Raw genomic sequence first — 13,387 nt, 5'->3', positions numbered from 1 at the left:
CATATACATACACATACACATCCACACACACATTTATTCCTTCGTTCTTTTTTCAACAAATTGAGTTCCAAATTACTTGCACACATTAAATTAGCAGGAAAGAGACAGGATTAGTTAATATTCATCTTTTTTAAAGGTTCCCACTTCGTCCAGCGAAACAGCAAAATTCGAATAAATTTGAAAAATGACGTTTTCAGGATGAAATTGTTTCTGTTCATACGTTTCTGCATATTAGCATGACAAAATTACCTATTAAAGTAAAGAATAAGAGTAGAATTATGTAGGAGAATGAAAGTTAAATGAATGACAGAGTAGAGAATAATGCAAAAGGTTGTCGTACAGTAGCAGAAAGACGAAACGTTCCATGGAAAACTTTGTTTGAATATATCTGGTTCCAAAGGGTCAACACTACTGCATTCCTCTAATATTGGCTCATAATCACACATTCTTTCAATTTACAATTGCTATGAAGGTAAGAAGGGTGAACAAAAGAGCACCTAGACAATTCCATTACATATGCTAAATTAGCTTATCGGTGTCCATAGTGAGTTGTATGGTCACATTTATCTTCTTATTACCTCCCCAGTCATCCTTTTATGTCTTAGATATCTATCCTTCTTTTCCACTAAAGAAAATGAAGACTGGAAAGAATTTTTATTATTACTGAAAGATGGCTACGGTAATTGCCGCTCGTCTAATTAGCATTTTCAATTTGGCGGCTTAGACTTGCTGAGGAAACATTTATCACGGCTGCATTGACGGTGTGTACTTGTTTTGCAAAAACCGCACTGATAAAGAAGAACATTTTTCACAAAAACCCCTCTTTAGTAAAGGAATTGAATCTTCGTCGTTTGATTAGCTCTTCAGATAGTATATAATATATCTTGATGTCCGGACATTTTATCCAGTTGAGTAGTAAAAAAAGAAATTACATTTGTATAATTTCAAGATGACACTAAAATATCACAGTCTTCGTTGGTGTACTCCTTGCATTTGCTGCGAAAACAAAATTTTTTCATCAACTAAAATTCCTAGAAAATTTATAGACCTGAAGTAAATCCGCAGTAGTTAATTAGTGTGATCTAAATGCTTCCAATGGTATAGAGAATGAAATCATATATCGATGGTGATTTTATAATAAAATATGAATATAGTTTACTTCATATTCGATAACTCTTCCTTATAATATTGTTTTTTTTTCACGAATAAATCCTGAAAGCTGTTTGGAGTTATGATGATAAAACAATTAAAAGATTAACTTCTAATAATATTTATAGCATGTTATTTATAACATGGACAACTGATTAAATTGTTTATCCACTCTTAATGTTTTCATTTTCGAAATTAAATTCGTTGTAATTTCGAGGAATCGAAAGTATTTTTTCTTGCACCGGATTTTCCCATATGTCCTACCAAAGTATGCCTTGAACTTTTCTTTAAAGAGCAAAACCTAAAGTTTAGGGTGGTCTAAGTAGGATGGATGATAGGACAGATCTCCAAAAGAATACCAAAAATATTAGGAACAGAAAAGTTTGCAACGATTAATTGATGAATGTATCGCCGATTGAGTTTTTTGAACTAACCACCAAATGCATATTTACATAGAATAAAATTATTCGATCCATGAGAGAGAATGGTAACAAAAATGTTGGAGAAAGAAGAGTGAAGACAATATAAGTAACCAACAACTGACGCTTTTTTTCCTTTCTTACCTAATCACTTTTCATCCTAAAATTCTTGACTCGTGGAAGAATCAAATAAGAATTCTAAGATGGAACCATCGTCGGAATGAAGGAGAATCAGATGGATAAATTTTTATATTGCAAAATGGATTAGACTTAGCAAGGAGAAAAAAAAGAAGAAATGCTTTTTGCTTTCTTAAGAAAATCTGTGCGAGGGAAAGAGAAAGAAATCGGTAAGATAACGATTTCGGAATGTTTTTTGTGGAACTACAACATTCTCACTTTTCCTTTTTTCTTACTGCTTCAAGTTCACACTTTAAAAATTCATCAAAAAAATATTGTTTTTTTCTTTCTATTTCGAAATGAATGTACAACCTTAAAGGAAAGGTCAGAAGTGAGAAGTTATTTAATGGGTCTGAAAATCTGATGATCAGCAAACAAGGGATGTTTATCATTTTCTTACCTCATCCACAATTAACTTCTATAAATTTGTTTTCTGAAAAATAAAATTAAAATTATTAACATAGTTATTTTCGCCAATTTTTTGGCTACATGATGGAAACTTGAATGGTGTTAAAGGATATTTATTTAAAGCCTGTGAAATATGAGTTAGTTCTCCTCATAGTTATAATGTGATTTCAGGTTAGTTCCAGATTTATCTAGAGAATGTATTGGCGTAGCGTGTGTCTTCTCGAAGGGTTAAAGTTTCGAGAATAACAATTGCTTATCAATCTAAAAGGTTTTTATGCAACAGATAGAGATTTTTGAAAAAATAAAAACTCCCTAGGATATAAGTAATTAATAAGTTCTTCTCATAGTTATAGTTATGATATAACTTTTTTTTGAACTTGACGAATTTTGCTGATGCATAATCGACATGATGCAAGTCCTAGTTATTGCGGATAAGCGCAAATAAACTAACTAAGTGTAACTTATAGCATTCTGTTATTGCAATACATTGGAAACCCCCAAAAATTTTTGCAAATTTTATACAATGCCAAGATGATAAGTTTTTGGGTGGTCATTTACGCATACGGGAACCATCCAACTACCATTCTCTGAAATAAATAGAATTGCCAACATTTTGTGGCTAACGAAAATATGATATAAATTTTTTTAAAATAGAAACGAAAAAAAAAGGTGAAATAGCAACAATTGTATAAAATGTTGGCACATTTCGTATTTGTTATTCTACAATAAACAGCCACCTTTATGACAAACGCCACTCTCGATCCTTTTACTCTTCTATCCATTCACATTCCACACTTTACTTCACTCTTCTCAATTTCTGGCCATACCATTCCTAGCAACATTACGGTGGTTAGCTAGCTATTTTCTTTCGAAAATTTGATATTTTATCATTTTCAAAAAAAGAAAAAAATCTTCTAAACTCTTTGAGTCTCAATTCTTATCTTTAATAATTGAATCTAATCTCTTATTTTGTAAATTTATGGCCATTTCATTTCTTGTCAATGCCATATACAATTCCATTCAGCATATATGAAAAATAATTGGTTTACGAATCTTTTTCTCTAACTTATGTTGCATAAAATTCTTATCAAATTTCCATGATCTGAACTTAATTCCTTTTTCGAAGCTGACATCTAAGCAATTTGTAATTTTAAAATACTTTAGCTACTAAACTGCAAGAAATAAACTCTGCTAAGCATATATTCTATGGAAATCACCTAGTAAATGACTAAAAAGTTAAGCTATAATCAACTTAAATAAAATTTCGAATTACAGGGATGAGACGAATTGTCGCATTGATTCTACTTTTGCTACAAAATGCGTTTACACTGCGTGAAAATAGTGCTAGTGGACGATTTAGAACAAGCTGTACGTATTATTTTATTGCTTTTTTAAATCCAATATATTAGTGGTACATTTTTAAACCATTAAATTAAGAATACTTTGAGAAGTCGAAGCATTTTTCAAATACAATATTTTTTTAAACAGCACTTTGTTTTTGTTTATATCATACTCACTGCTACAAAATCAATTCACTTCAGTTCCAAACTTAAAATCACTCAACAATTCAACAGAAGTTTACCGTGAAACTGTAAGTTGATGATCTCTTTATGCCGCGAGAAAATTATTGAAATTAAACGTACAATTTGTTTCATACATTATTTAATATGAATTTTGCTTCATTTTTTCAGAAAAGTGAAAAGTAAAAGTTGAAAAGAGAACTATATCACATTTGCGCCTATTATTATACAACAGCATTTGAAGAAACATAAACTTTAACCTAGATAATTTTGCGCATTCTTTTCATTATTGTATTGCTGATAAATTACGTAGTATCACTATTCTTCAGATAATTTGAAAACGATGGAAACTTTACATCCCTTCGCTCAAAATTAACCAATCGAAAGAAGAATTCCTTTATATTTCCAGTATTTTAGCAGGTTCAGTCGACAGTGTCATCCATTAAAAATGACAATTGGGAAGTTGACATGATACAGAAACTGCGTCATTTGCAAACGAAAGTTGACGAAATTCTGAGCTGTTGCAAAAACAAATGTCTCGGGAAAAATGAAACTGTGACAGAGGTGAGCAATTAAGACTTATTTGCTGTAACTGTTGCAGTAAGCATATATTCATCTTATACTTGTATAAATCAATGAAAAATAGTTACTTTAGAAATTATTTTATATCATTCCCTCGACATCCTTCCAGGAAATATATTTAATCTGAAGAGAATTGGTTTTGCGAAAAACTGAAGTATTGAAATACTTTCAGGAATTCTGTAATGAGAAATTAACAACACAAACAACAGCGCTCAGGTCATGTCATGCACAATTTTTAAACTTAATATAGTTATGCCTTTCAACGCAAGCAGTCAAATTTTTGCTCCAAATCACTTTGGAATGCTAACAGACATATTAATTTTAAATTGCACTCAAATTAAAAATAAAAAAGTTAGCATTTTTGAAGTTTCAAAGCTATCACTTTTTGACAGATGCGTTTTTCACTATTCAATTTGGCGTGCTATCTTATAGATAGCAAAATGCAACAAAAAATTTTTCCTGCTACACAATATCCGAATAATAAGAGTTTAGACCCAAAACTGTGAAAATGATACTTCCGGTACGGAAATGTATCTCGTGTCCTTGTCCAGCAACTCCAACAACTTGTCCAGTAATGCCTTTTGATCACTGTCCATGCAATGTGCAAATTAGTCAGCTTCTACCATGCCCTATCGTTTCAGGTAAACAATTCTTGGCTTTAATCTCCAATATGTTTTTTAAAATCATACAAAAAATTCATTTGTGAGACTTGAAACTTGAATACAAAATTCACTGAATTTTTTTAAGTGTGATTTGTAAGTTTCAAGTTATTATAAAATGTCTATTTTGCATATGTTCGAAAGACATTTTGATAAAAACACTTTGCATATATTTTTTGAATTTATTTAGTAACAATGTGATTGAAAAGAAAACTTTACTATTGTTCCATTATCTATCTTATTTTACAAATATTATTACTGCACTTTTTCACTTCAATTGTTTTGTTAGTTTCAATGATGCATTACCAATAAGTGGTCAATTGCACTTCTCTCCAATAGCATTCATTGCTGTTTACTTTTTCACTTGCTCCTATACTCTTCTGTACCAAAATCCTAATTCCTGTCCTGAATATTTGAAATTCATGATCAAGCAATTAGTCCCAATTATTTTCAAGTATTGTTTTCAGGCACGTTTCAGGTAAGAAGTCGGCGCCGAAAACGACAAATGGGTAAGCAATCTGTATGCTACGATAAATCATATTTAATTCGAACTATATTTTATCATTTTCAACTTTGAACTGATTTTAAATTTGTTCATTATTTAAAACTTGATTTTTTGTGAGTATGAAGAAATTGATGGGCTGAATGGATTTTTGATAAACATAGCTGACCAATATTCAAAACGGAAAAGGTCAAATAAAAAGATTAGAGTATTATGAAGCAAATGTAGACTTCAGAAATGCAAAGTTTTCAGTAGAAGTAATAGTACCTCTGGACGACAAGCCAGCAATTGAGTATCTTCGGAGACTTGGATATGTGGAAGAATTCAACTTATCATCTGCAAATATTTGTCACCCGATAAGCTTATCAGCCAATGTTTTATCTCCAGATGAGGTTCGTTCTTGGCAACTTTTGAAATTTATGCATTTGTTGGGAATGCGAAAATTTTTATGAGTTCCATACAGAATCTTACTGTCGGTGTTTCTTGTCCCACTAATTGAGTTAAGTAGGTGCTGATGGTGGGAGAGATTGAAAAGTTCCATAGAACCTTACAGTCTCCTTAATGGTTTGATAGAAAATCCATAACTCCATGCAGAACTTGCAAAATATTTTATTTTTTCGCTCATTTCAAGTATTTAGTTTTAGAAAACAGCAGCAGTGGTACCGGTACCAATGCAACCATTTCAGGCTGCACTGTTCGCTCAGCAACAAATACCCATTCAACTTTTAACAAATGTGAGTCAAATCATGCACAATTTCTTTATGATATTTGTAGTACTATACAAAAATATATTAATACACTCACAATCTTCCATATCTCCTTTAATAACAGTCTTCATAGTCCATGCCGCAACAGTTTGCATTTGGCGGAATAAATGGTGTGCAACCACTGAATTTTGCGCTTGTGTCTCAGCAGCAAGAGAAACAACAACGGATGATACCTTCCGGATCAGCTGAACAATCTAAATTGACAGATTTACTTGCATCTCCACCTAACACTCAACTAAAGATAAATGACGTACGTATTGTTTTCGTCTTTTTTTTTTTGACGATAATCTTTGTGAGAGGTGAAGGTGCTCCAGACACCAATCGCAATGATCAAAACAATAGCGGGGTGAGTCCGACCAGACTCTTTTTTCAAATTAAACAGAACAGTCTTATGACTGGCTCTTTAAGAAGCCGGACATAAGACTATTCTGTTTGATGAACTCATAATGCAGTTAGTTTGTTTGTTGCAATAAAATGCATAAATTTATTAAATGATTACTTCAAATGGAAAGGAAATAGGTCACTATCCAATACCTTTCTTTGATTCGAGATTTTACTAGAATTCAGCAGATATTGCAATTTTATAGATATTGCAATTTCTTTTTTTTTTTTGTTATTGCAATTTCTATTGCAATTTTCGGAAATATCGTAGTACATTGAGTTTTTTCAGTACAACAACTTCGTTGAGTAATTACTGACCTTATGTAGTTAGAAGTGGGATCGAATTTAAAATCAAAATCAGAAATTAAAATATATACCTCTTTCTTAATCTCAGGACTGCCAACCTCCACGAATAACGAAATCAGCCGCGGCTGCAAGAAGCGGGATTACGTTAATTGCGCTCACGGTCTTTGTCTCGATAAAATCATCATAATGATACAATATATAATCTCTTCTGTGTGCAACTAAAAATGTCTAATTTCACATGCAACAAGTTTTCATCTGCGACAACTTGCGCTTATTAATCTTTTTTTTGGCTGAGGTTCAAATTACACTATGTCTAAAATACATTTTTCTCATCACGTATCATTATAAAAGGTTTTAAAAAGCAGTTGGAATATCTAGAAAGTTTAATAATTTTAATATTTGGTAATGAACACATTTTGAAAAGTTTTATTTCACACCTAAAATAAGTATCAAATTTTAGAATGGGCTTTATGATACTGCCTGTTATTTGTTTATAACAAGGAAAACTCTTTGTTTATTATTAATTTACAGTACTGAAAATAATCAAAGCAATAGCCTTCGATCTTTCAGAATGAGCAATTTTACTGTCTTTATGAATCCTAAAGATGGAGTACTCGTTGTTAAATGAAAATTAACTTAGGAAAAGTGGTCAGTATTTTCCAAAATAATCAGGCAGCACAAGTTAGTAGCAACCTCATGCAATCATGATCGGAGCCTTCCACAAATGATGAGATGATGTACACTTATGTACACGGATGTGCAAGTGATAAGATTTACACTGCAGGAATTACTGTAAAAAAAATGAAAGCGAAGTGAACTCATTGTTAAGCATAAAAAAAAGCGGTTAAGAGTTCAAATCATGTGATAAAACAAAGACTTGCACTCCAGTAATTAGTGAAAAATATATTTCAAAGTTTAAAGAATACAAGGAACAATTTGTGTCTTCTGAGAGGACTGAGGTGTCACGCTGACTGATTCACTGTAAATGACTAAGGAATGCTATGTTGAATAGAATATATGATAATAAGACAGATTGCTGTGAAAATTAGCACTTTTACTATTTTCTGCATTCCTTCCAGCTGAATATATATTATGTAAATTTGTCGAGAATTAAAAATAGGATTGAAATTACTACTTGAGACCATTTGTAATTTTTCATAGTTTGTGTTCGCGTGTCGCAACTAAGATACGTATGCTAGAAAAGAGATGCCGCCAAAAAAGGTTTGTTGGCAATTTGAGAAATATATGAAATGAGAAGTGGAAGGAGTTTTTTCGGGATGACCGATCCGAAAAGAGATGATGACAGAAAGGAAAGATTAGAAGTGAGTTCTGCAATGATCTAAGACATATCTTTAGCGACCGACGACGACCAAGGGAAGAATGGTGTGCTCAGTGGATGAAAGGAGACAATCGAAGGGTGTTGCTCGTCGTCGCACAATTCAAACCGATTTTCGGGCTCCAATTGGAAAAAAATTTGTCCACAAAGCAGTAGTAAGCAGCAATAATAATTCTGTAATAAAATCGCGGTACCATACATATTGTTTTGCTATAGTATCCTGTTATTTCCAGTAATGTTTCGAGGAAACATTCGATGAGTCTTCCTCATCTGAGTCTATTATCAAGCCTGTCATTTAACAGATGCCAAGTTTTATTTCAGATTAGCACAAGTATTTTTTGCATTGAAAAGAGTTAAAAAAGAGTTGGCTGAAAAGAGTTGCCTTTCTCGTATACCCGTCTAGGTGTACTGATGCTTTCAATTTTCCAGCTTCATTTCTTCATTTCCTCTTGAGTGCTATGTCTGGTGAAATACAATGAAATTTAAAATTCCCAGTCCTGACCCAGTTAATCTAGGAAAAATCGGGTAAAGCAATGACGAAATATTCCGAACCACAGAAAAAAAGACGTTATATGAACTCTGGGCTGACCAGGTGATCGAGATGGGTATTCGGAACATAAGGCGAGAATTTGTCACTGCAGTGCGAACATATAATCCACCTGGCACTACGAATGCTTGGGAAGCTGATAAAAATTACGACAAAAATCGGTGAATCTCATTTCAGAAATTTTCAAATTTGCTAAATTCCTTCAAAATAATTGATTTTACAAAGGGAAATAGAGAAAATCCATAAAGTCTACAAGTTTTGCAAAAAATTAAGGTTCGAAGACATCAAATTGCTGGACAAAACAAGAGTAGTTCTCAAGAACACACCTAGCAGTAAGTGATCATTTTTTATTTTAAAATAAACAATGTAACTACACGAATTCATGATTTTGTCAGAAATTGTATTTCACGAAATGCCAAATAACTAAATAATTGAAATTGACTGGAATTTAACTAAGTGAAATTCAAAAAAGAATGAAGCAAATAACAACAGGTGATGATTACTATCATGCTTCATACGTACAAATTGGCGAAAACGTTAATTTCATTTGCGCGCAAGGACCTTTACCAAATACTATTGAAAATTTTTGGTGTATGGTCATACAAGAAGATTCAAAGGCCAGTAAAACAGACACGGAGTTAATTTCTGCCTATTTTAATCACGGAACTTGGCAGTGAAGGCACTGCTGTTGCTGTTTAAGGTTTTTCTGTAGATTGCCACCCTACTTTTACTTCCAAAGCTATACAGCATGATCATTATTCATATCTCTGTAAGACTGAAATGGTTATTACAGGTAATAATACAATTATGTCAGTGGATTGAAGAGGGCAAAAATCAGTGTGCCGAATATTTCCCAAACGGTGATTGGGAATGGAAAAATTACGGAGCCATTCGTGTCAAAATTGTTGAAAAAACTTCACCTGTGACACAGCTTAGAAAAGTTTATCGAACAAAAATACAAGCTATTTACAAGGATAAAAAGCACGAGGTTAATACAGAATCCGATGAATACTCTAGTCCCTGAATTAGATGGCTCACTCAATATTTGCAAAAGTCAACACTAATTTAAAACTTACAAAATCAACATAAAATTAAAAATTGAATTCCTAGCTAACTCTTTTATGTTTCCGAAATTTTTTAAACCATTTGATTTAAAATAAAGGTACTGAAGGTCCTATTTTTGATTCAATCCGTTGATACATTGGAGTTTTTAGATTCCAAATGAGAGTTTTACCTCCAAATTTAGTTGGTCATTTCCAAAACCAAAAAGTTTAATTCAAAAATGTTATAACGAATTTTTAAATGTTCATTAGTCTTAAAAAACCAGTTGACTAATTTGTTGCTTCAATAGATTTGTTGGGTAACACCTTATTACATGCTTATTACATGCTATTACTTCCTAGAGTGAAGCAGCAGCCCATTATTAAACAATCGATTTCATTAGCAACTTTATCAATATTAACTTTTTATGATAACACATATATGCATCAAGTGCCTGTAAAAGTGTATTCCAAAATTTGCTTCAATACTGTAAAACATATCAGTGAACGTTATAGAGACTGTCCGAAGCTATATAATGATCGATCACCTGAGTTACTTTAAACTCATATGACTTACTTTGAAGGTATTACATTTATTGTATGGTGGTTGGCCGGATCACTTTGTAGCAGAGTCAGCACCAGTATGTCGTGAAGTACGAACGCTGGCTCTGAAATTTTCCGAAAAAAAGCCAATAATTGTGCATTGCAGCGCTGGAATTGGAAGGTAATCCATTTCGAAATGAATTAAAATTCATTACAGTGAATTAAAAGGAAACATAACTGAGATTCGAAATTGTAGATTGGAAAGTAAATTAATGCGATACTAACCTGCTACTTGAACTTTCTGATTAGTCAGTAAAAATTTTTATTGAAATTATATTGATAAAATTGGAAAAAAGAAAAAAAGAAAATCCAAAATATTGGAAAATTGCGGATCTTGGCAACTTTTCAACTGATTAGGTTAGCGACCCTTCCAGAAGAAACTTTTCGTAGGAGGGTAGAAAGACTTACTGAACGCATTATATCCTAACCTGTTGTACCTGTAGCTTCTCATTTTTTTGAAATTGGATTTATTATTTGTTTATTACGTAAATGATTCCGATTGGGAGTGAATGATTGAAAATCGTTGATTTACGGTCTTAAGCTAATTTTGAAGTTTTGCAAACTTTTTGTGATTTTAAGAAAACATTTAAAATTATGGAAAATATAGCTTTTAAGGCACTGAGACGTGCATTCCCTTTCATTGGGATAGGTACATTCAGTGAGAATATTAGTATATTTTTAGTATTATCTGTTGTCTGTAGATGGGATTTCTCCTTTCGCTTTCTAGTTCAGTTTGGATTCAGTTCAATGATTGGATCTTTTCTACTGTTTGATGCATTTTTATTTTTTGTTGTTTAATTACTATTCGTTTTCACTGTATTGAAAATGGAATTGGTAAATGAAATTATCTTTTCGGTACTGCTTTTACCCTTAATTCATTTCATTAAAAGAGTGGAATGGTCAGATATATCAAGCGTACAAATTTTAAAAAAAGCTGGAAATCAAATTCGCATAAGTCAAAAAAATTCGACCGAATTTTCAGAACAGGCACATTTGCAGCCATATTTATGGCAGTTGATCGACTTAAACATAATGAAAATCTTTCAATTCCTGATATTGTTAAAGAATTACGTGATCAAAGAATGCATGCAGTGCAAAACGACCAGGTAATCATCATCGTAATCGACTGATTTAACGCTGACAATATTTCATGCTCCTTTTAACTCGCTTTTTAAAAATGGAAATAACAATGGAAGATTCTGAACCATCGAAGTAATTGCTTTGAAACACTGAAAAGAAACTAAAATGGATTGTAAATCCTCACCGAGATGTAATTTGTCTAAATGGATCGTTGTGTCATCATTTTCTGTTACGCGAAAAGTAACGGGTGAAGTGAAAAGATTCTCTGAGACGTGGTAAGTGGTAAGTGATTAAAATCAAACGACTATAAAGGGATAAATTCCTACAACATGCTGACAAGAACGAACAAAATCCTCAGTGTAAATCGAAAGTGGTAGTGATTTGGATTCAGGATTACTATTTCATGCTGTAGCAAATGTTTCAGCAGTATTTATTCATCTATCGAATGGTTATCGACATTCTGCTGGCAGAGGATTTATTGATCAAAAGTCCGGAAATAATATCACTTATCAAGGAATATGACGATCTTATTGCGCGGAAACGTCAAGAAAGAAATCAGAAGGGTAAAAAATGAGTGATTAATTCAAATTGCTGACAATGCATTATTTAATTGCATCTATTCTTTGTTTTTTAAATTGTGCTTTATGCTTGCTAGCTATTCAGAAAGGAAACATCGCATTATGCAAATAATTTCTGATCTGCTATTAAAACTTTACCACCGTATAGGTCGCAGAATTCAAGATGTGCAGAACATGTGCACGTCACAAATATCATCAATTATCATCACCATTCAGTCAATATGCAGTCTAATTCGTATGACTTAATGACATTTCTTGCGTTTTGTAGCCATTTGGGATGGCGCTGCTTTTGAAGTCTAAACTGTTTTAAGAAAGCAATTTTTTCTTTCCGAAAAATGCACGACTAATTATCACGTCTTCCCCAACATTACCACACTGAAATAGGATATAGGGATATCTTATTCCAGCCAGATTAGCCTTCATCATAAAGGGCAAACATTGCTAGGCCAAGATGCAAATGCGTTGAAAAACAAGTTGCTAACCTTAATATGAAGAAATTATGAGAGGATTTTATAAATTTCAGTTGATAAAAGTGCATGGTTATATGTTGGACAGTTGAAGTCAGTGCTCACCCATCTTATTAGGTGTCTGTTAAATGGTCTTTCCCAGAAATTGAACAGACACACCCTTACAAGGCACAAATATATCCACTTTGGTATAAAACTGTATCGACTAGATCGTCTTCCTGGATATTTGCTTGCTCGCTAATAGTTGTTAGAGAAGATGGCAATTGCTTAGATTTAACTTACTCATTTGTTCTGTATTTGATCAGTCATCAATTTCAAGGAGTCTTTTCTGCATTAAAATTAGCGTAGCCCTATTCCGACTCTCATAAAATTTAATCTGAAGGTGAAAAAAAGTACTGCTCAATATTTTTGAACATCGTTCTCAGTTTTACTAAAATTTTGCTTGAAAATCATCCATGACACAAACAATTATTTGATTTGTCTTTGCAGAAGTCGTATTTTATCATAATTTTTAATGTGGAGTATCTCCACACCCTTTTTATAGAATTGCATCTCAAATGACAAGGGACTTTTTAATTTTTCAGTTTTTTTATATGAAGATTTCAAATGCTTGTTAGAGTATCTGCAGTTTTCCTGGAATTAAATAAGCAAAACAATAAGAAGAATCTTACTGATTTATATCTAATTCTTTGCGGACTGTTAACAGAGAATGCTAACTGCCGAAATAATTCAAAAATAAGCTAAAGATGACAGATTTATCGCAAAAGATCTACTATCAATGTTTGAATTTCATGCATGTAACATCTATAATTTGAATCTCAAAATAGTTCGTTTATAAATTAATGGTCAGTCTCTAACCCTAAACC

General features: G+C 32.4%; 2 protein-coding genes across 2 annotated transcripts; both read left to right on the top strand.

The window, feature by feature from the left end:
- Positions 1–4,763: 4,763 nt before the first annotated feature.
- LOAG_08047 (hypothetical protein) lies at positions 4,764–6,533 on the top strand (the record flags this gene model as incomplete). Its single annotated transcript, XM_020447602.1, has 6 exons — positions 4,764–4,896; positions 5,382–5,423; positions 5,669–5,808; positions 6,061–6,150; positions 6,257–6,433; positions 6,498–6,533. The coding sequence occupies 6 exons, from the start codon at positions 4,764–4,766 to the stop codon at positions 6,531–6,533; spliced, it is 618 nt and encodes a 205-aa protein (XP_020302185.1).
- A 2,274-nt stretch (positions 6,534–8,807) lies between these two features.
- LOAG_08046 (protein-tyrosine phosphatase) lies at positions 8,808–12,050 on the top strand (the record flags this gene model as incomplete). The annotated part of the gene is made up of 7 exons (XM_020447601.1): positions 8,808–8,914; positions 9,027–9,085; positions 9,246–9,370; positions 9,547–9,741; positions 10,378–10,517; positions 11,379–11,502; positions 11,901–12,050. 7 exons carry the CDS (start codon positions 8,808–8,810, stop codon positions 12,048–12,050), a joined length of 900 nt encoding a protein of 299 aa, XP_020302184.1.
- Between the last annotated feature and the right edge of the window lie 1,337 nt (positions 12,051–13,387).

This window comes from Loa loa (genome assembly GCF_000183805.2).
Source record: "Loa loa unplaced genomic scaffold supercont3.56, whole genome shotgun sequence".
NCBI lineage: Eukaryota > Metazoa > Nematoda > Chromadorea > Rhabditida > Onchocercidae > Loa > Loa loa.
The sequence above is the reverse complement of the archived record's forward strand: the minus strand, read 5'-3'. Positions and strand labels throughout refer to the sequence as shown.